Genomic DNA, 21688 nt, shown 5'->3' with positions numbered 1-21688 from the left:
CTACTATGTCGACTTGCAGTATTACACTGTACTGCAACTAACACAATTTAGTAATTACTTATTACTAAAACTTATTCTATATACATTTGCTTCATCAAGATGATCATAAGATCATTGAGCCATATACAATCTGGAGTTGAATTGCATGCAGCCTCATCCTTAAACAAATATAAAACAAGACAATATTTCCTCTTCTGCTGCTACGATATTTTTGGTGGAGTGAGCACAGCCTGCAACAAAGAGTTTTGTATATAGCTTTTTTGTCTTTATTATAGGTGGACAGTATAAATGAAATCTTTGAGGCAAACAAGGACAAACCACCACTAATTAAGAACGAGCCTCCTGTGGCAGGAGCCATCAGATGGAGCCAATCTCTGGTCCACCGCATCAAACACACCATCCTTCCCTTCCTGAAAGTGTCCGAGATGCTGGAGAGTGAACACAGCCAAGCAGTGAGTTCATTCACTTTAATAGAAAGTTGTTAACGATTGAACTGACCATCAAAGTGAATGCCCCTTAATAAATAGATCTGGATCACTGAACATCAAACTCTAAGTAATAATGAAATGACCCTGGATGTGAGCAGGTTGTGCAGCCATCAGCCATCAGAGCCACGCCGATACTGATTTGTAGAGTGTCCTATCAGTGCCATTCATTTGCTGAGCCAGTTAATGTGTCGTTCTCTGATTTGACTTTGGTGCATTCTGCTCAGGCCAAGGACAAGTATGAGAAGACAGCAGTAAAGTTCTTGGACTTTGAGGGGAAGAAGTATGAACAGTGGATGGCTGCGACAGAACGCAACTTGCCAATGCTAATGAACAAACCCCTGCTGGTCATCACCAGTGAAAGCCAATCCCAGGGAGAACCAGTACGTACCTTTCTCTGTTTACTTACTTATACACATCAGACACAGTAACTGTTCTTATTCTCTCAAACTATCATTAATTTTCTTATTTTAAGAATATACCGCCAGCTGAAGGCAGCCTACAGAGAGGTGTGCGATACGCTGTGAACTTTTCTCCAGAGCTGAGGGAAATCATTTCTGAGACAAAAAACCTTCATTCACTGGGCTACTCTGTTCCTGATCGGGTTCAAAATGTTGCTCTGCAGGAGGACAAATTAATCAGGTAACGACACCAGCTACTGAATACAGAGTTCATACCAAACCACAGAACTGCTGATCGATGTCATCTCCGGCCTGATCTGTTTTTAATTTGATTTTTAGGTATGTCAATGACCTGAATAACATGATCAAACGCTACCACGCTGTGATGGACAGCCTGAGTGAGGCACAGTCTGTTATGCTGGCTCTTCTCATCAAAGTGGTCAGAAAAGAAATGTATGTTGGATCTAAAAGACTCAACTGGAATTCTCTGGGTATGTGTGATCTGATTTATGCTCAGTTGTCATCTGTGGAAATCGACGTTGTATAAATAATTGAAATCAAATCACTTATGAATATGTGTTTGGTTTTAGGTATCGGCGACTTCATCGACCGAGGCATTAAGGCCGTCTCTAAGTTTGAGTCAGTTGTCAGTCAGATTCAGAAGAATGAGAGAGAGATCGAGTCCAAGTTGCAATCAATGGTGACGGCCAACTTCATGAAATTTCCAGTCGCAGATAAATCGAAAGACCTACCAGGTAGAAATGATCATTTGTTGGATGTAATGATTAATGTCTCAGAATTACTTTAGTTGACTCAACTGCATGCTTTTTCCAGGTGTCAAGGAGTTCTGTGAACGTATCGAGCAACAGCGGACCAAGACGGTGAAACTGCTGAGCAGAAAGTATGCGGACATTGGAACCATCATCACTAAGACAGAACATTTGATCGTGGAAACCAGCAGTGGAAAAGCCAAATGTATGGCAGATTATTACACGTTCTGGGAGAGCAAAGTGTACGACTCGCTTATAAAAATGGTGCTGAGGTAATAATGACTGATGTTGATGTTGTTGAAGTCGCCTACTTTGAAAGCAGCACAGCACTTTCTGTCTCAACCTTTGTAACATCCTTGTTGTTGACTTTCACCTTTAGGAACATTCAGACCTTCAACACGGCACTGATGGGAAACACCGCTCTGTTCCGAGTGGATGCCCTCCTGTCTGCTCCTAAGATCGTGCTGCAGCCTCCAAGCAGTGAGATCTACTGGCTTATCATGCACTGTATCAGAGACTATGTAGAGAGCACCAAGGTGGGCTCATCATGACTCCCTGAAGTACTACGCTGCATCTTGACTGCTTTTTAAAAAAAAATCAACTATATTTTTTTATGATTAATATTATTTATAATTTAGTTGGTAACCTAATACTAATGATGTGACTCGATTCTGTCCACACTTTTGTGTTTCAGCAATTTGTGCGTTGGTGGCGTGGGAGCTGCATAGAGTGTTCACCACAACAGGTGGATGGTGAAGAGGAGGCAGTGACATTTAGCTTTTTCAGTGATGTGTGGCCCCATCATCAGATAAATGAGAGCGCCCTGACAGTGTCCCAGAACGTCCAGCGCCTGCTCTTCTCTGTGGATCGGTACCTCAACCATTGGAAACGCTATCGACACCTTTGGGAAAGGAACTACACTGTGGTGAATGAAAAGTTTGCTGCGAGAAAACCATCCATTGTCATGTATGATGACAAGTTTCAGTTCCTCTCTCGTATCAGTCAAGAGTTGATGCTGGAGCCTCTGTCTAAGAATGAGCACATCATCCATCTGAACCTGGAGCCTCTGGCTCAAACAGTGCAGGAGATCGCTGAGTCCTGGATCAGTTCACTGGGTAGCCTTCTCAACAAGCCAGCCAAAGAGGATCTCTTCAACCTGAGAGACGAACTCATGGTATTTACTCCTGTTATACTGTTACATATTGTTTGACAGTAAATATTTAAGTGATGGGGGTCTTATCTGAAGTCAGTGTGTAACCTGCAGTAGATGACCGTCAGCTCTCAGCTGTGTGGAGAAGCAGCGTGTAGCACCGACAGTGAAGCAGAGCATTGTTGAGCATGGAGCGCTGCTAAGCTGCACTGAGGTGTTCTAGCCATCTCGAAGAAGTCACGCCTAAAATATACATTTGTTGAAGTGTATACTATATTTTTTTAATTTTTGGTGCTTTACATTGATGTTGACCCGCAGATCAGCTGATCTGTGGCGTAATGCATGGCAGGCACAGCTGCACTTGTGCATAGGAATACAGATGTTGTACGGTTGAGGGAATGTAGTGCCAAAGGACGGAGCTGTCCGGCAGCAATGTGCCGCACCGAAAATGTTCAAAATGTAGCGTACACTTAAATGGATATATAAGGTGTGACTTCTTTAGGTTCCCAAACATATACATTGAAAGAGTTGACCACTATCTTTAAGGATGCAGAATATGGATTTTTAAAAAAAATGTGTATTGATTTCTATGGCTATTTTATTCGACAGCAACTTTCTGTGATGCTGAAACAGAGCCCTGACTCTTTCAAGGAGCTGAAGTCTGTCCTCAGCACCATCTCTAACATCAGGGATATGTCTCTGGATGTGGAGTTAAGATTCAATGATATCCAGGAAAAATACAGAACACTGGCCATGTACAAAGTTCAGGTACCGTGTTCAATGTTTAATCATTGTCTTTTTAAAGCAAAGGTTTAGACTGTGATCCTTGTTGAACTGTTGGTGCTCTACGTTTCATGTGTAGGTCGGAGAGGATGAACTGGAGCTGGTGACCAAGATTAACCAGATGTGGAGTGACCTGCTTATAGAGTCCAAACAGGTGGATCAAAGTCTAACAGATGTCAAGAAATCTTTTACTTCGGTAAGATATTGAACCCACACAAGACAATCTGTAGGAACAGAAAATGAAATTGACTCCTTTTGATGTAAATCTACTTTTATAATTCTCTTCCTGTTCTCTGTTACACCTCAAGATGACACAAACGAAGGTGGAGGAGTTTAAGCAGGAGTTGTCTATCTTCGCTGAAAGCTTCAACATGCGCGGTCCCGGAGCTGTGGGAGAAGATTTGGAGAAAGGTACTTGTGCATTTGAACCGTGCCTGTAGTTGTTCCACCCAGAACATAATATATGGTGGTAATTCTTCAAATGCAGTGGAGGGACACGTCTCTGTTTTTCTTTGCAGGATTTATCATTATGGAAACATATGAAGCAGATCTTGCCGAGGTAGTGGCAGAAAGGCAGGAGCTAGCAAATGCTGAGAAGCTGCTGGACCTCCCGCTCACCCTGTACCCAGACGTTATCAGCATTCAGAGGGACATGAACGGCTTAAGACAGATATATAAAGTCTATAAAGCTCAGAAGGTTTGATGGAGGAGCTCTAAGTTTAACATTAAAATTGCATATTGGGAGGCATTGAGCATGCTTGAATGAGTTTGTCCTTTTCTTGTTTCAGGACGCAAAGGCAGAGTGGTCTCAGACCTTGTGGGTGGATTTAAACATCCAGCTGCTACAGGACGGTGTCGAGGGTTTCATCCAAAGCTTTAAGAAGCTGCCCAAAGATGTGCGAGGGTTACCTGTGGCCTTCTTCCTCGAAGGACGCTTGAAGGAGTTCAGAGAATCTCTGCCGCTTCTGTCGGACCTGAAGAATGAGGCTCTCAGAGACAGGTCAGACTGCAGATTAACACCAGAACCTAACTGGAATAAATCTCAAACAAAAAGACAATCAATAGTTGTGTGCAATACTTTAAATGTTTTTTGAGCAGGATATGAATATGAAAATGCAGTCACGATGACACGATCAAATCAAACACTCAAAATAAAAACCTGTTTTGTGTTTTGGGGCGCAGACACTGGAAAGAACTGATGGAAAGGACCGGCACGAACTTTGAGATGAACCGAGACACCTTCACTCTGGAGAACATGTTTGCTATGGAGTTGCACAAATACGCAGATGTCATAGGTGATATCGTCACCTCTGCTATGAAAGAGCTCGGTATTGAGAAGGTAAGCTTCCATTTTGTGAACCATCTCAAGCTTGACTGAGGGATCAGCTGTGTCAGATCATCAAACATATCTGTGTGTGCTTCCAGGGAGTAAAGGAGGTGGTGGAGACCTGGGGACACATGACGTTCAGCGTGTTGCCTTATGTCAAAGGCACTCGGAAATGTGGCTCTATGATTTGCGCAGTGGATGAGATTATGCTTAATCTGGACAACGATGCCATGAACCTGCAGAGCATGGCCGGCAGTCGTTTTGTTGGACCTTTCCTTGGTACCGTACAACAATGGGAGAAAGACCTGTCCCTGATCAGTGAGACCATAGAGGTCAGAGAGAGTGTCCAAATCTCCCATCACACGTGAGCTGGTCCATAATGTCCCTGCTGAAAACATGTGTCTTTTACAGGTTTGGCTGCTGGTACAAAGAAAGTGGATGTACCTGGAGAGCATATTCCTCGGTGGAGACATTAGCTCGCAGTTACCTGAGGAAGCCAAAAAGTTTGATAACATGGACAAAAAGTTTAAAGAGGTGAGTTTTGCTACAATATGAGCCAAGTGAAAGCAAGGCACACCTTAAAAATGTTGTCTCCTTACTTTCTTCATGTAGATAATGAGTGACACAGTGAAGGATCCAAACATTAGGCGGTGTTGCCTGGTTCCAAACCGGCTAACAAACCTGCAGGCCCTCAGTGATGGTCTAGAGAGGTGCCAGAAAAGTCTCAATGACTATTTGGACTCCAAGAGGAATGCATTTCCTCGCTTCTTCTTCATCTCTGATGATGAGCTGCTCAGCATTCTGGGAAGTAGTGACCATACCTGCGTCCAGGAGCACATGATCAAGGTATCAGGGTTGAGGAGGATCACTGCTCGCCATGTGTGTGAAACATTTTTCTAGATGTGTTTCTTTTCTTTGTCCAACAAGATGTATGACAACATAGCATCTCTGAGTTTTGAGGCCATAAGCGATGGGGAGACAGTAGCTGCAGCCATGGTATCTGCTGAGGGTGAGGTGATGGAGCTGAGGAAGGCTGTCACAGTGGAGGGAAGGGTGGAGGAGTGGATGACTGGAGTACTGCAGGAGATGAGGAGGACTAATAGGACCATCACCAAGGAGGCAATATTCTACTACTGTAAAGACGGGAGCAGGTGTGTGTGTAGTTAATTAAAATGTGTGATCAATTCTGCCATTGTGTGTGTGCAGATGAGCTGTACTAATGGCCACATAGCGTCTTCTTTCAACTGTTCCCAACAAAGAGTGAGATTCTGAAAAGGCCCAGCGCCCAACATCTCTTATTCAGACACACTGACTCCGAGCACTCTCAGTTGAAAATCTCTGAACTTTTACAGAAAGAGAAATGTTTTTCTTTTTCCTGGCATAGGTGATAATATTCACCATATTTCTGTCCTCAGGCACTAAATGTCTGTTTCCTGTGTGTCTCAGGGTGGATTGGATGATGCAGTACCAGGGCATGATGGTGCTGGCTGCAATTCAGGTGTGGTGGACCTGGGAGGTCGAGGATGTCTTTAATAATGTGAAGAAAGGAGAGAAGCTCGCAATGAGGATCTTTGCCAAGAAAATGCACCAGCAGATTGATGAGCTGGTTACACGCATAACACAGCCTATGAAGAAAAATGACAGAAAGAAGATAAACACGGTGCTCATCATCGATGTCCATGCGAGGGACATTGTAGACAACTTAGTGCTAAACAGGTAAAGCTCACACTTCACTCTTTTCATTGCATGTGACAGTGTGTTAAAGGGGACTTAAATAAATAAAAGGTAACTGTCTTCCCAGTATAATGGATGCACAAGAGTTTGAGTGGGAAAGTCAACTGAAATTCTACTGGCTGAAGGAACACGACGACCTCTTTGTGCGTCAGTGCAGTGCTTCGTTCTCTTACGGCCACGAGTACATGGGGTTAAACGGTCGACTGGTTATCACCCCACTGACGGACCGCATCTACCTCACTGTCACGCAGGTCGGTCAAGTTTGGAAAATGTATATCAGCCACCTCCAGGCAGCACATGTAAGTAGTTCTGTCAGCTTGTTTTGATGACAGGATGTGTGATTGTGACGCAGGCCCTCTCCATGTTCCTTGGTGGAGCTCCTGCTGGACCGGCCGGCACAGGAAAGACGGAGTCCACCAAAGATCTGGCCAAGGCGTTAGGCCTGCTCTGTGTGGTGACAAACTGCAGTGAAGGCATGGACAGCATGGTAAGAAGCCTTTACTCGAACAGCGACAACATTTTGTTCACATTATAAATCACATTTAACACATTACTGTGTGTTGACCAAATGCTAAATGTGTGGAAACAGGATGCGTTGAGTTGTCAGTTATTAAACTTCATTTTTACTGTAGAAAACAAATGTTTTCGTACATTGAAAGTCTCAGTCATGTGTCACTGCACCGCTGTGTCTCTGATCATCAGGCATGTGTGCTCATATTATGTCTTCCACTGCTCACTTGCATCCATTTCAAAAGTATCACCAAAGTTGATGTAAATACTTGTATGTTTGTTGAAACTTGTGCACGCTCTGTTGGACAAATTAAGCACTCAGTTGTTTTTTTTAACTTTCATTTGTTACTAGCTTTTTTTTCTTTTATTTCCTGTTTTGTTCAGGCTATGGGTAAGATCTTCTCCGGCCTCGCCCAGTGTGGAGCTTGGGGCTGCTTCGATGAATTCAATCGTATCGATGCCTCGGTGTTGTCAGTTATCTCCTCTCAAATCCAGACCATCCGCAATGCTCTCATTCTGCACCATAAAAAGTTTACTGTAAGTCTGTTGTAGAAACACATACATCCAAAATAATCCTGATTTTCGATAAATTCATAAATAAATTCATCTCCCTAAACGACCTTCTTCTCGTTATGCATATCAGTTTGAAGGAAAGGAGATCAGCCTGGACGACCGCATGGGTATTTTCATCACCATGAACCCGGGTTATGCAGGACGCACAGAGCTGCCAGAATCAGTCAAAGCCCTCTTCAGACCCGTGGTGGTCATTGTGCCTGACCTGCAGCAGATCTGTGAGATCATGCTCTTCTCCGAGGGCTTCCTACTGGCCAAGGTGAGGAACACGGAGACAAAACTCCTCAACCATGTATAATGATCCATGTATAGCCAATATTACTATAATGTACAGGTTTAATGTTTGTGTTCTCAGGCATAAAATACAGTAAATTACTTACGTTTGCAAAGACAATTTTTTTATATAAACATGAGCAAACCTTTAACTTCACCCTGCAGATACTTTCCACCTACACGTGTCAGTTTATCATCAAGGATTTCATCTTATTTCAGGTGCTGGCAAAGAAGATGACGGTTCTGTATAAGCTTGCTCGTGAGCAGCTGTCTAAGCAGTCTCATTATGACTTTGGCCTGCGTGCTCTGAAGTCCGTCCTCGTGATGGCAGGAGAGCTGAAGAGAGGCTCGCCGGACCTCAGTGAGGTAGAGACCCCGCAACATTTTCCATACAATGTCATCAGACTTACATATGGAAGTTATTGTGATTTGTGATCCAGCAGGAACAGTTTGAAGCTTGATGCCTGATGGAAAACTGTGAGATTTATTTATGACGATTCCAGCAATGTCCACCAAGCATCTTACAACAAGAAATATTGCAGATGCCACTTAGAATATGAAAGAATCCACCATGAGAAGTATCGTTTATTTCTTTAAAAATGTTGTACTGCATTGTGACTTAACTGCCGTGATCCTGGTCTCTCCTCTGGACAGGATGTGGTGCTGATGCGTGCTCTCAGGGACATGAACCTGCCAAAGTTTGTGTTCGAGGATGTGCCTCTGTTCCTCGGGCTGATCTCAGACCTGTTCCCTGGCCTGGACTGCCCCCGTGTTTGCTATCCCAACTTCAATGATGCAGTGGAACAGATCCTGCAGGAGGGCAAATACGTCATACTGCCTGACCAGGTGACTCAGTTTGGTCTGAAATGTGATTCTTTGAAAATCGGGATTCCTGAACAACTTAAAGATCATTGAGTTTTAGTAGCAATGATTGAGTTTCACCATGTTAGTGTGAAGATCATACAGCCTGTTGTTTGTGCTGTCTGTGGTGCCAGGTGGACAAAGTGGTGCAGATATATGAGACGATGATGACCAGACACACTTCTATGGTTGTGGGTCCAACAGGTGGAGGAAAGTCGGTCGTGATCAGCACTTTATGTCAAGCTCAGACAAGGTCAGTGTTGGTTTACTTCACCAAGCTTTATACCACACTCCTGATGTTTGATGTGGACGATAGTAAGCTTTATTTCATGTCATCATCAGATCGGGATTGCACACCAAGATATATCCTCTGAACCCCAAAGCCATCACTGTCATTGAACTTTACGGAATTCTGGACCCAGACACTCGAGACTGGACTGACGGGATCTTATCCAACATCTTCCGAGAAATCAACAAGCCCACTGACAAAAACGAGCGGAGGTAAACAGAACAATTAATGGAGACATTTCAATAATCAGATGATTAAGACGTACAATATGCCAGTGATGTCATTCATTCATTCATTCATATATTGAGAAAAAGGAGAAGAAGAAGAAGAAGGCAGACTCTCAGTGGAGTACAACATAAAGACATGAACTTTGACTGACAGGTACATCCTGTTTGATGGGGATGTGGACGCTCTGTGGGTGGAGAACATGAACTCTGTGATGGATGACAACAGGCTGCTCACTCTCGCCAACGGAGAGCGGATCCGTCTACAGAGTCACTGTGCTATGTTGTTCGAGGTGAGTCAGAATTTTCCAACACTTCTATGTAAAGCTCCTTTCAGAGCATTAAATAATGAAACCTAATGTTCACAGGTTGCAGATCTGCAGTATGCCTCCCCTGCTACTGTTTCCCGCTGTGGGATGGTTTATGTTGACCCCAAAAACCTGCGATACACTCCTTACTGGCAGAGATGGGTCAACAACAGACCTGGAAAGGTATTTAAAAAAAAAAAATACATTCAATGTGATGATTTGACTTGCTTGTTATTTGACAACATCTCAACGCTGTTTTGTTTTCTAGGAACAAGAAGTGCTCAACAAATTATTCGAAAAATATGTACAAAGCTCGATTGACATGATTGTGGATGGGATTGTTGATGGCAAACAGGGCAAGAAACTGAAGACTGTCGTCCCTCAAACAGATCTGAACATGGTAGGTTCATCTCAGCCGTGTTCGCTGTGAGGACGTTTAAAGGAGTCATCACCCGGAAATCGCAATTTCTCTTGTTAAATCATGCATATTGGTGTTGGACCTCTGTTGAAACTTGCCTGAAAAGCTGGAGTTTGAGAGTGGCTTATTTTTTTCGCTTTGGCTCACAGTTCGCGTTCCTAAAGCAGGAGATTTTGACTCTGCTCCTGTGGTGACGTTACCACAGGAGGCTACTTGCATATTAAGCATCGGCTCACAGCCGTCCTCAGCCAGGGTGAGCACGCCGAATCTGCTTATTTCTCTGTCATTTTCACGCCATACATCGTCACCGCCAGCATTAAAACTCAGGTCTTACATGTAAAACACGAGTGTGAAAAGTAAGACGGAAAAAAAAAGAATTTACCATTCAGAGACGTCCTGCTGTAAACGTGTCTCTTCCACCGTCTCTGCCTCTTCACTCTCCCTTTCAGGTTCCGACTCTGGCTCGTACATAAATGCCTGAATTCCGTAAGTTTCGTCATTTAGTGTGTGCGCCATGACAGGGGGCTGTTTATGTTGTGGAGTCTGTGTGCATGCAGGCTCGCCCCCCATTCCGGCTCTGTCCTTCCTGCGGCCAATCAACGCGCGCCTCATTACATATTAATACAATGCACATCCGGACCGGTCAAAACCTCGCGCATAATCTCGCGTGAGAAAGTCGCGGTATGAAAAAGGGTCAGAACAAGCTCTATGTTTGATTTTTTTTTATTTATTTTTTTCTAATAAGTTTTAAGAATTGATCCAAAGCGATCCAAGAGGGACTGGATATGTAAAAAACCAGGTGATGACTCCTTTAATGTCCCCGACAACTTGTTAGCAACCAGTAACCAATTTTAACACACGGAAGAGTAGAATAATTAATCTGGGAAATTTAATGATGGTTTTTTTGTGGTAGAACAAAACGTAAAATATCTTCAGCGTGTGGTGACCACACAGCTTATTGACTGAAAACACATTGAACAAACTCACAGACTGAGACGAGGGAACCAGAAGATTATACCGGAGGATTTCAGCTCTCTATTGTGCATGTGTTGTGTGTCCAGGTGACTCAGCTGTGCTTGATGCTGGACGCGCTGCTTGAGGGTGAGATGAGCAGAGCTGAAGTCCTGGAGTGTTACTTCCTGGAAGCTCTGTACTGCTCGCTGGGGGCCACACTGTTGGAGAGCGGCAGGACCACGTTTGATGAGTTCATCAAAAGGCTTTCCTGCTTAACTGCAGTCCATGATGAGAAAGCCCTCGCTGGACCCGGTGAGATCCCAGGTAAAAAAACACGTTCTTGCACGTAGACAATCATGAATTGAACACACGTTAATTCAATGATGTGTTTTTTAAAATCATTCAGGAAACAGGATTGTTTTATGGTTTTAGGTAGATCAAATGAATATTATTCTAAAAACAAACTTAACTTTACTTATTGAGAATTTTATTCTCTACATAAATGTTCAGTCTCCTTTAATTATTTCACTGATTCTTATTATATTATTAATAACTAAATGATTGGCTCCATACAGGATATCTTCCATCTCTGTATGACTTCCATTTTGATGGCACAAAGGAGAAGTGGGTTTCCTGGAGCTCTCTGGTCCCCAAATACATCCACGACTGCGACATGAAGTTTGCTGATATTCTAGGTAAAGGTCATGTGTGTGAGCAGTGAGGACAAATCAGATGTCTTTCACACAAACATGTCGCATCGATTTCAACGTTTTGACTCTTCGATGTTCCTTCATCCTCCGTCTTTGCCGTAGTGCCAACTGTTGACACCACGAGAGCCAGCTGGATCCTGGACCAGATGGTGAGGATAAAGAGGCCGCTGCTTCTGGTTGGAGAGTCTGGCACCTCCAAGACTGCCACCATTCATAACTTCCTGAAGAAACTTGACGCAGATACAAGAGTGAGTTCACCATCTAACCACGCGTGCATGCATTTTATTCCATCATCATCCATTGGAATGTCTTCCCCTCTCTTTCTAGATTACTCTGATGATCAACTTCTCGTCCAGAACAACTTCAGCGGACCTGCAGAGAAACTTGGAGGCCAGTGTGGAGAAAAGGACCAAAGAGATCTACGGGCCTCCAGTGGGGAAGAGACTGCTGGTCTTTATGGATGACCTGAGTATGCCAAAGGTACCTTCTCCAGCCCTCAACCAGTTCTCTTATTATACTGTCATGAGTGACAGCACTGGTATGTTAGACATTGTTCATATACTCTCATCTAGGTGGATGACTATGGCACACAACAGCCTATCGCGCTTCTGAAGCTGCTACTGGACCGAGGAGGCCTCTATAACAGAGGGAAGGAGCTCAACTACAAAGTCCTCAAGGACATGGACTTCATCGCTGCCATGGGAAAGGCAGGAGGAGGGAGGAACGAGGTGGATTCCCGCTTCGTCTCGCTCTTCAGTGTCTTCAGCATGCCCTTCCCTGCAGTGGAGTCCCTCCACCTCATCTATGCCTCCATTCTCAAAGGCCACACCAGAGTGAGTATCACACACAGATCAGCACATATCAGTTACCACGACAAATCATTAACTCAATCAAATCTTTTAGCTGTTTGAGGATGCCATTAAGAAGGTTTGTGACAAAGTCACTGTCTGCACACTGGAACTGTACAACAACATCATCAAGGATCTGCCGCCCACTCCCTCCAAGTTCCACTACATCTTCAACCTTAGGGATCTGTCCAGAGTCTACAACGGACTGACGCTCACCAACCCCGACAGGTCTGATCAGGCTCCTTCATTCTAGTCACGCTTTAACAGACACGTTGCAGCTCCATTTCTATATGTTACTGATTTATCTCCGACAGGTTTTTGACTGTCACCCAGTTTGTGCGTGTCTGGAGAAACGAGTGCTTGAGGATCTTCCACGACAGACTCATCGATGAAACTGACAAAGACTTGGTAATAACTAATGATATGGCTGTTTTTTTAGATTCTCCTTTGTGTTGACTTCAGGGACAAATGTGTTATTGTTTCTCCAGCTAGGATTACAAATGTAGACTCAAACTCCACTAGTTTTGTAGTGTTGTAATTCAAAACAAATCACTTTTATTTATATAACCCAAAATCACAATAACACTTCCTCAGTGGGCGTTACAACCTGCACAGTGAACAACGTCCTCAGAAAACCTTTAAACAGGAGAAACAGAGGAGGATCCTCTCCCAGGGCAGCCAGACAGACAGTGGATGTCACATGTACAGAAGAGAACAACAGAATCTCAGTTTACTCTTTTCATTTAAAGAATATGAAATGATATGATAAATGTAACGCGTGTGGATCCAGGAGACGACCGAGCCACACGACCTCCTCTCCACCGTGGTGACCTGACGAGGGCAGCTCATACAATTTCAATTTTCAAATGTACTCAGTGTGTTTTTTGTCACCAGGTCCAAGGTCACATCAAGAACCTGGTTGAGGAGCATTTCAAGTCCGACTTAGAGGCAGTCATGAGGGACCCAGTTCTTTTTGGAGACTACCGGACCGCCCTCAGTGACACTGAACCAAGAATCTACGAGGACATAATGGACTATGATGCTTCCAAAGCCATGTTTCAGGTACTGTCAGACTAAAAACTGTCATTAACTGTGAAAAGTGGCTTTGACATGATTTTTGTTTCAGTGTGTGATTGAAATATAAAAAAAGACCTTTGTTAGAATTACTTGCTGCCATATTCTGTTTGAGATAAACTCACTGACCACTGTGACCTTTTTTGTCTTCTGCAGGAAATTCTGGAGGAATACAACGAGACCAAGTCAAAGATGAATCTAGTTCTGTTTGACGATGCTCTGGAACATCTGACTCGTGTGCACCGCATCATCCGCATTGATCGAGGCCACGCGCTGCTCGTCGGCGTGGGGGGCTCTGGCAAGCAGTCCCTCACCAAGCTGGCTGCCTTCACCGCCGGCTGTGAGGTGGTACAACTCAACTGATGTTTACAACCAGACAATAAACCCGTTGTGCCGGACAAAAGGGGAATATAGACACGAGATACGAGACAGCTACAACATGTTAGTTTGTTGGATGGAGGATGTGTGTTGGTCCGTTAGCTGACAGATCCAGGAATGTTTCTCTCACTTTAACATTGTGAGACCGGGCAAGTTTACATAATGATTAAGCAGTAAAGGGCTGTTGGGCCTTGGCAGAGGTTTGCGCTCTACTGAGTGCCATTCCACTTTTTAAAAAGTCTTTCAATGAGGAAACAGCAGTTAGCTGGTTAAGATTAAATGATAAAAGAAGGGTTGGGGAAGTTCACTGTAACTTCATTTTGATCTTTTTAACTCCATGTTGTAAAACATCACATATACAGACATCTACAAAACAAATCTTCAGCCTGTAGTTATGGAATCTGCTTTTCCCAGGTGTTTGAGATCACACTCAGCAGAGGATACAATGAGTCAAACCTCCGTGACGACCTGAAAATACTTTACCTGAAGCTTGGCATAGAAAATAAGAAGACTGTGTTCCTCTTCACTGATGCACACGTGGCTGAGGAAGGTTTCTTAGAGCTCATTAACAGCATGCTCACCTCAGGTTGGATATCACTGACTTACTCCTCTCTCATTAAACATTCCTCTGTCTTTAAAGCTGCAGCTGTAGTCCTCTGATCACGATGTCTTTCTGTAGGCATCGTTCCTGCGTTGTTTCCTGATGATGAGAAGGAGTCAGTTCTCAACCAGATTCGTGAAGAGGCTCTTAAGATGGGCGCAGGTCCTTCTAAAGAGAGTGTGTGGAACTACTTTGTCAGCAAGAGCGCCAACAACCTGCACGTTGTTTTAGGCATGTCTCCAGTGGGAGACACCCTGAGGACACGCTGCAGGAACTTCCCAGGTGAGATGTGGAGTCAGAGCCCATGTCCACGTGTGCCTGTGTTCTCTTCTGAGTGCCAGTGTCTGTTTTCAGTTGTTTCCATTGAGGAGTGAGCATTTGCACTTTGAGCTGATGATCTCTAAACTTTTCAGAAAGGTTCTGGTGACGTCACTGTGGCTCTTTTTATTTCTCCTGACCTCGCCGATAGTGTTCACTGTATTTTTGTCCTCACCCACATCCTCCTCGCCGTGATGTCCTGATGTCAAATAAAACACAAACAGACAGTAAACCTCAGAGGATGGGAGTCATCATACAGCGGTGGCTGTTTAGATATTGTAGTGATAGAGACAAGATGCATTGCCAGCACTTTTCTGCCTGAAAAAAACACTATGTGGGCATCACATAATCTTTGACTTCTCTCTCAGGACTGACCAACAACACTGTGATCGACTGGTTCCTACCTTGGCCTCCACAGGCGTTACTGGCCGTGGCTCAGTCTTTCCTTGGTGGGTAGAAACAGATGTTTTTCAGATACGTCTGTCAGCCATCTCAGGGCTTTTATTTTACTTTATTTAGCAGTGAAGACCTACTGCTGGATATTATCGCTTATTTTTATTCCAGGTGAAAGTCCGATGATTCCTGAGGAGCACTCTGCAGCAGTGGTAGATCATGTTTGTATGGTCCATCGCTCTGTGGGTGACTACAGCAAGCTGTTCCTCCAGAAACTCAGGAGGTGTAACTACGTTACTCCAAAGAACTACTTGGACTTCATCAGCACCTACTCCAACCTCTTGGAGGAAAAAGACCAATATATTCTGGGTGAGAAGATGGAACATGTTACAAGTTCTGTTCCTCTGTGCACCACGCTGCTGTGCGTTTATAATTTTGTGATGACTTTTTTTTTTTGATGTTGTGTTGTCTCGTGATTCAGCTCAGTGCAAACGTTTAGAGGGAGGTTTAGACAAACTGAAGGAGGCCAGTGTGCAGCTGGCTGAGCTGAACATTAAGCTAGCAGAGCAGAAGGTGGTCCTCGCTGAAAAGTCCACAGCTTGTGAGGCCCTGCTGAAGGAAATCTCCACAAACACCAATGTAGGTGAGTGAGCACCTGCATCTCTTACCTCCGTGTTGTAATGAGCAGCCACAGTCTGATCAGCCTGATGCCGCCTGACAAAAGGTACAGAAGTATCCGCTGCCGTACCACCAGAATACAGAGCAGCTTCATTCATTTTAGAAAATAGACGAAGTAAAAAATGACTCAAAGACTGTTTTGTTTTTTAAACAATAAATTGACCTTGGTGTAGTTGATGGTGTAAAGTATCTCAAACACAGCTCACACAAACCACTTCTCAACAACTTTTCCTTGCAGCTGAGGAGAAAAAGACTCTGGCAGAAGAGAAAGCCAAAGAGATTGAAGAGCAGACTAAAGTGATCGCTGTTGAGAAGAAAGAAGCTGAGAGTTCCCTCGCTGAAGCTCTGCCGGCTTTAGAGGCGGCCCGACACGCCCTGCAAGACCTGGAGAAAGCTGACGTGACAGAGATTCGGTAAACTCTCCCGCTCACTCAGAGCTTCACTTTTATTCATTTGATGATTACTAACTTCATCAGAATAGAATAACAGTAAGATCTATAATGCAGCAACCCAAACCACAGCTCTGTCAAGATGATACAAATGTTAATGTTAATGTTCTTAAATGTTGATCAGTCATGCAAACCAGGACACGACTCACCTGACCATAGAATCAAACGATCCTCTGCCTCTCTCTGCATGTTCCTGCTGCGCCGTCACGCAGATCCTTTGCAAAGCCCCCCAAACAGGTGCAGGTGGTGTGTGAGTGCATCCTCGTGTTGCGTGGCTACAAAGAGATCAGCTGGCAGTCAGCCAAGGGCATGATGTCAGAAGCTAACTTCCTGCGCTCGCTGATGGAGATGGACTGTGACTCCATCGGTAACCACCAGGTCAGGACTGTCAAAGGTGAGTCAGCACCACGTCCAGTAGAAAGACCTTGTAAGACACATGTGATGGGGGAGGGGGGGCAGTATGCCACATTTGTATTCCCTTTCATTTCTCCTGGCTAGGCTTCCTGAGGAACCTCCAGACAAGCTACGATGAGATGCGAGCCATCAGTAAGGCCGGCTCAGGAATGCTCAAATTTGTGGAGGCTATCATGGGATTCTGTGAAGTTGCCCGGGAGATAAAACCCAAGCGAGAGAAGGTAATATGAGGATTCTGAGTGCTCTTACATCACGCTCCAAAGACAGGAACACAGATTAAGCAGTCCTGTTTTCAATGTCTTCTCAGCTGGCTCGCCTGGAGAAGATCTTCTTTCAAAGTAAGCGGGAGCTGGAGGACATTCAGAGCGAGCTCAGTGATATCCAGAAGGAGTTGCAGGCTCTTGGAGAGAAGTACCAAGCTGCTTTTAGGGAGAAACAGCTGCTACAGGAGGAGGCTGAGCTCATGGAAAGGAGGCTGATAGCTGCCGACAAACTCATCTCTGGCCTGAGCTCTGAGAACGAACGGTGAGGCTACAAAAGACACAACACATGAAGAACTGCTCATTTGTTTCTTTTCACTTCTACTTTTGTCTCCATCTGTTTCCCTTCACTGCTCCTGCCGTGTTACCGTCTCCACCCAGATGGGCACAAGAGCTGGAGGAGCTGAAGCAGCGGCGTGTGCGTCTCCTGGGTGACTGTCTGATCTCTGCTGCTTTCCTGAGCTATGAAGGCGCCTTCAGCTGGGACTTCAGGAATGAAATGGTGTACGAAGTGTGGTTGAAGGATGTGCAGGAGAGAGGCATCCCTTCAAGCCAGCCTTTCAAAATAGAAAACCTTCTGACAGATGAGGTAGAAATCAGCAGGTGAGGAGTGTGTGCTCAGGGCAGATGTTGTAACTTGAAACACCAGAAGTTAAATAATATGAATTAGGTATTTTGGATGACTTGGCGCTGACTGTGTGACAGATGGGGCTCAGAGGGTTTGCCTCCGGATGAGCTGTCGGTGCAGAATGGAATCCTGACGACCAGAGGGAGCCGGTTTCCAATGTGTATCGACCCTCAACAACAGGCCCTCAACTGGATAAAGAAGAAGGAAGAAAAAAATAAACTGAAGGTACCAAAAGTTATGTTATGTATCATATAATAACAATAAACTTGACGTATGTAACACCTTTAAAAACAGAGTTTACAGTGTTTTGACAAACAAGCAAAAGCAGGAAACTCAGAAAGACAAGATGACAAAATAAACACTCAACAGTCGTGACGAACACGAGGAAGCCTCGTCTGAGTTCAAACAGGACGGCACAGCAGAAAATATTAATAATTACAACTTAAAGGAATAAAAGTGACAAAACAGGCAAAATCACAGAAGTAACACAAATAAAGAGATAAATAAAAGAAAAGAATTAATAAAAGATGATAAGAAGTCGACATCACAGAAGGATTCAGAGCAGATAAAAAGAAGAAAGAATGAATAGATGAATGATAAATAAAGAAGAAAAGACAGGAGGGATTTGCTGTTTATCTGTGATTTTTCTGTCAGATTGCTGATAAAATAAACTCATTTGCTCTGATGTCCACAACACATAATCTGAATCTGCAAAGTAACCAGTAACTACATGTGTCAAACAAATGTAGTAGAGAGGAAGTAAATTGTACTTTGGTTCTTTTCATCGCTGGTTGTTTTTCATTTTTACTGTGAATATCAGCCCCAGGTGTCAGTTTCTAGTCTGCTTGATTAGTCCTGAAAGAGTTCTGCAGTCAGCTTCTCCTGCTGACAGACGCTGAATCCGTCACACAGTGTTTGGTCCTGACAGTTCGACACTTCTTCGTCCCTCAGATCTCATCTTTCAACGATCCAGACTTCCTGAAGCAGCTAGAGATGGCCGTCAAATATGGCTTCCCATTCCTCTTCCAAGATGTGGACGAGTACATCGACCCAGTGATCGACAACGTACTGGAGAAGAACGTGAAAGGAGCAGAGGGCAGACAGGTCATCATGCTGGGGGATAAGGAGGTTGACTATGACCCCAACTTCAAATTGTACCTCAACACCAAACTGGCCAACCCCAAATATTCCCCGTCAGTGTTTGGAAAAGCCATGGTCATAAACTATACCGGTACGATACTTCAGTGGCAGCCATCCATTTGTATTTGTAATATTTGAGCAACATGAACTAAATGTTTGGTCTGTGTTACGTTCCTGCAGTCACCCTGAAGGGTCTGGAGGACCAGCTGCTGAGTGTCATCATGGGCTTTGAGAAGAAGCAGCTGGAGGAGCAGCATGAGCGTCTGATCCAAGAGACCAGCGACAATAAGAAGCTGCTGAAGAACCTGGGAGACTGTCTGCTCCGAGAGCTGGCCATGTCCACGGGCAACATGTTGGATAACACCGAGCTGGTCGAGACGTTGGATGAAACAAAGTCCAAAGCCAGTGAGGTAAGTGCGGCTGCAGAAAGCATCAGTCAACTCGTGCAAGCATAGAAATGTAACTTTTTCCCGGTTTGTGGTTGTGATCATCAGGTATTTGAGAAACTAAAGCTGGCTGAGAAGACGTCTCTGGACATTGATAAACTGAGAAACGGCTACCGGCCTGCCGCCAAGCGCGGTGCTATCCTGTTCTTCGTGCTGACAGAGATGGCTCTGGTGAACAGCATGTACCAGTACTCTCTCGCCTCCTACCTGGAAGTGTTCGACTTTTCCCTGCGCAAATCTCTGCCTGACCATGTCCTGGATCAGAGACTGAAGAACATCATGGACACTCTGACGTACAGTGTGTATAACTACGGCTGCACAGGTAAACATACATGAATAAAGATTGAATGATAAAACTGATGAGAAAGGTGGATTGCTTGCTTTAACCTGAGCTGACTGCGTATCCTCAGGTCTGTTTGAGAGACACAAGCTGCTCTTTTCCTTTAACATGGCCATCAAGATTGAGCAGGCCGAAGGGGCGGCGCCTCAGGAGGAGCTCGAGTTCTTTATCAAGGGTGAGATATCCCAAACATTTGCATTCTTACACACAAAACCTGTGAATGCAAACAATGTCCAAAGCAGATGTTCTTTGTTTCCTCCCTCCTGTGTTTCAGGGAATCTGTCCCTGGAAAAGAGCAAGCGCAGAAAGCCGTGTGAGTGGCTCCTGGACCAGAGCTGGGAGGACTTAGTGAAGCTGGCTGAGCTCTTTCCTGAGCAGTTCGGTTCTCTGCCTGATGACGTGGAAAACAATTCTACTGACTGGGAGTCTGTAAGTGACCACAGCGACAGGAAACATCTAAACCTTTTACCTGATGTGTGGAGAGTTGAACCCTCGGTCTTCCTCTCCTCAGTGGTATGACTTAGATGCACCAGAAAAGGCTCCGTTCCCCATGAAGTATGACGAGAAGCTGTCGGCCTTCCAGAAGCTGCTGCTGCTGCGCTGCTTCCGCATCGACAGAGTGTACAGAGCTGTGACCGACTACGTTACTGTGACCATGGGCGAGAAGTGAGACTGGTTCTATTGAACTAATACACATGACATATATTCACAGTATGAGCAGACGTATCAGCTGATTGTCCACGTTTTCTTGTATTTCTGCTCAGATACGTGCAGCCACCAGTGATTAACTTTGATGCCCTGTACGAGCAGAGCACACCTTCCTCCCCCATCGTCTTCATCCTGAGCCCCGGCTCTGATCCAGGCTCTGACCTCATGAAACTAGCTGACCGGTCAGGATTTGGAAGCAGCAAATTCAAGTTCCTCGCTATGGGCCAAGGCCAAGAGAAGGTACTGAAGACTTTATGTCCTGTCACAAAACAGTGGTGTATAGATGATACTATCCAGGTTTTCTATAAACTGATCCATGTACAAGTGTTAAAGTCAGAGTTAGAACAGTGTGTAACTAAAGTGGCCTGTAAAGACGGACGAGTGAGTAGATGAGTCTCCGTGTTCGCTGTGAGGACGTTTAATGTCCCCGACAACCTCTGTAGTCTCATTCAGACACTCGTTAGCAACCGCTAACTGTTTTTAACACATGAAGAGCTTCAGGATTAAACTGTGGGACATTAATGATGATTTTATGTTGGAGAACAAAACGTGTGTATATGTTCTGAGGTGACACACAGCTTATTACACACATTCAACTGAAAACACATCAACACACTCACAGACTGTGACGAGGGGACAGGAAGTTCTAACATGTCAGCTGATCTCAGAGCAACAAACTACAACCTGTAATCAGGTGAATGAGCACAGGATCACTGAGCAGTCAGTCAGTAACAAGCTGACGGTCGTTGTCTTCTGTGGAACTATAATAAAGGTGGCGCTGCGGCTGCTGGAGACGGCGGCGTCTCACGGTCAGTGGTTGATGCTGCAGAACTGCCACCTGCTTGTAAAGTGGCTGAAGGACCTGGAGAAGGCCTTAGAGAGGATCACACAGCCAGACCCCAACTTTCGCCTGTGGATCACCACCGACCCCATCAAGGACTTCCCCATCGGCATACTGCAGAAGTCTCTGAAGGTGAACCTGTTCTCCTCACTTTCAGCTGCCATCTCTTTACATTTTAGTATTTGGCAGCGTTAACTTCTCAAGATTGAGTGGTCAGCACAATGTTTTCCTCCAGCAGGTGTTTTATTTGATGATATTTAATGATATATGATGGAAAAAGAGTGGCTGCCATGTGACCTGCTCATCAGGAGCAAAGTGAGGTTCAGACATGAACATGCAGCGGGGGGTTCAGTGTCAGGCCGCCTACCTTCTGATGAGTGGACGACAGTGACCACTGGAATA

At 44.7% G+C, this 21688-nt stretch overlaps 1 protein-coding gene across 2 annotated transcripts in view; it reads left to right on the top strand.

The window, feature by feature from the left end:
* dnah10 (dynein axonemal heavy chain 10) overlaps positions 1-21688 on the top strand; it is a 32611-nt gene that overhangs the window by 5978 nt on the left and 4945 nt on the right. For both annotated transcript variants that reach the window (XM_030435694.1, XM_030435695.1), the window contains exons 12-69: positions 276-452; positions 713-868; positions 961-1127; positions 1226-1377; positions 1477-1641; positions 1721-1928; positions 2036-2192; positions 2351-2830; positions 3416-3574; positions 3669-3785; positions 3898-4000; positions 4108-4286; positions 4378-4589; positions 4772-4928; positions 5015-5248; positions 5328-5450; positions 5529-5762; positions 5844-6067; positions 6363-6632; positions 6718-6901; positions 7003-7137; positions 7545-7697; positions 7804-7992; positions 8226-8372; positions 8661-8852; positions 9002-9120; positions 9210-9368; positions 9538-9673; positions 9749-9871; positions 9957-10088; positions 11168-11384; positions 11636-11755; positions 11873-12018; positions 12098-12250; positions 12343-12603; positions 12674-12846; positions 12933-13026; positions 13513-13680; positions 13849-14037; positions 14485-14656; positions 14750-14953; positions 15358-15438; positions 15554-15751; positions 15864-16025; positions 16299-16473; positions 16722-16903; positions 17008-17144; positions 17231-17448; positions 17565-17786; positions 17889-18036; positions 18763-19042; positions 19132-19361; positions 19446-19719; positions 19808-19912; positions 20012-20166; positions 20249-20403; positions 20502-20685; positions 21218-21418. In XM_030435694.1, coding sequence (XP_030291554.1) covers positions 276-452; positions 713-868; positions 961-1127; positions 1226-1377; positions 1477-1641; positions 1721-1928; positions 2036-2192; positions 2351-2830; positions 3416-3574; positions 3669-3785; positions 3898-4000; positions 4108-4286; positions 4378-4589; positions 4772-4928; positions 5015-5248; positions 5328-5450; positions 5529-5762; positions 5844-6067; positions 6363-6632; positions 6718-6901; positions 7003-7137; positions 7545-7697; positions 7804-7992; positions 8226-8372; positions 8661-8852; positions 9002-9120; positions 9210-9368; positions 9538-9673; positions 9749-9871; positions 9957-10088; positions 11168-11384; positions 11636-11755; positions 11873-12018; positions 12098-12250; positions 12343-12603; positions 12674-12846; positions 12933-13026; positions 13513-13680; positions 13849-14037; positions 14485-14656; positions 14750-14953; positions 15358-15438; positions 15554-15751; positions 15864-16025; positions 16299-16473; positions 16722-16903; positions 17008-17144; positions 17231-17448; positions 17565-17786; positions 17889-18036; positions 18763-19042; positions 19132-19361; positions 19446-19719; positions 19808-19912; positions 20012-20166; positions 20249-20403; positions 20502-20685; positions 21218-21418 — 10347 coding nt within the window. The remainder of the gene's footprint in view (positions 1-275; positions 453-712; positions 869-960; positions 1128-1225; positions 1378-1476; positions 1642-1720; positions 1929-2035; positions 2193-2350; positions 2831-3415; positions 3575-3668; positions 3786-3897; positions 4001-4107; positions 4287-4377; positions 4590-4771; positions 4929-5014; positions 5249-5327; positions 5451-5528; positions 5763-5843; positions 6068-6362; positions 6633-6717; positions 6902-7002; positions 7138-7544; positions 7698-7803; positions 7993-8225; positions 8373-8660; positions 8853-9001; positions 9121-9209; positions 9369-9537; positions 9674-9748; positions 9872-9956; positions 10089-11167; positions 11385-11635; positions 11756-11872; positions 12019-12097; positions 12251-12342; positions 12604-12673; positions 12847-12932; positions 13027-13512; positions 13681-13848; positions 14038-14484; positions 14657-14749; positions 14954-15357; positions 15439-15553; positions 15752-15863; positions 16026-16298; positions 16474-16721; positions 16904-17007; positions 17145-17230; positions 17449-17564; positions 17787-17888; positions 18037-18762; positions 19043-19131; positions 19362-19445; positions 19720-19807; positions 19913-20011; positions 20167-20248; positions 20404-20501; positions 20686-21217; positions 21419-21688) is intronic.

Source organism: Sparus aurata, chromosome 12, assembly GCF_900880675.1.
Source record: "Sparus aurata chromosome 12, fSpaAur1.1, whole genome shotgun sequence".
NCBI lineage: Eukaryota > Metazoa > Chordata > Actinopteri > Spariformes > Sparidae > Sparus > Sparus aurata.
The sequence above is the reverse complement of the archived record's forward strand: the minus strand, read 5'-3'. Positions and strand labels throughout refer to the sequence as shown.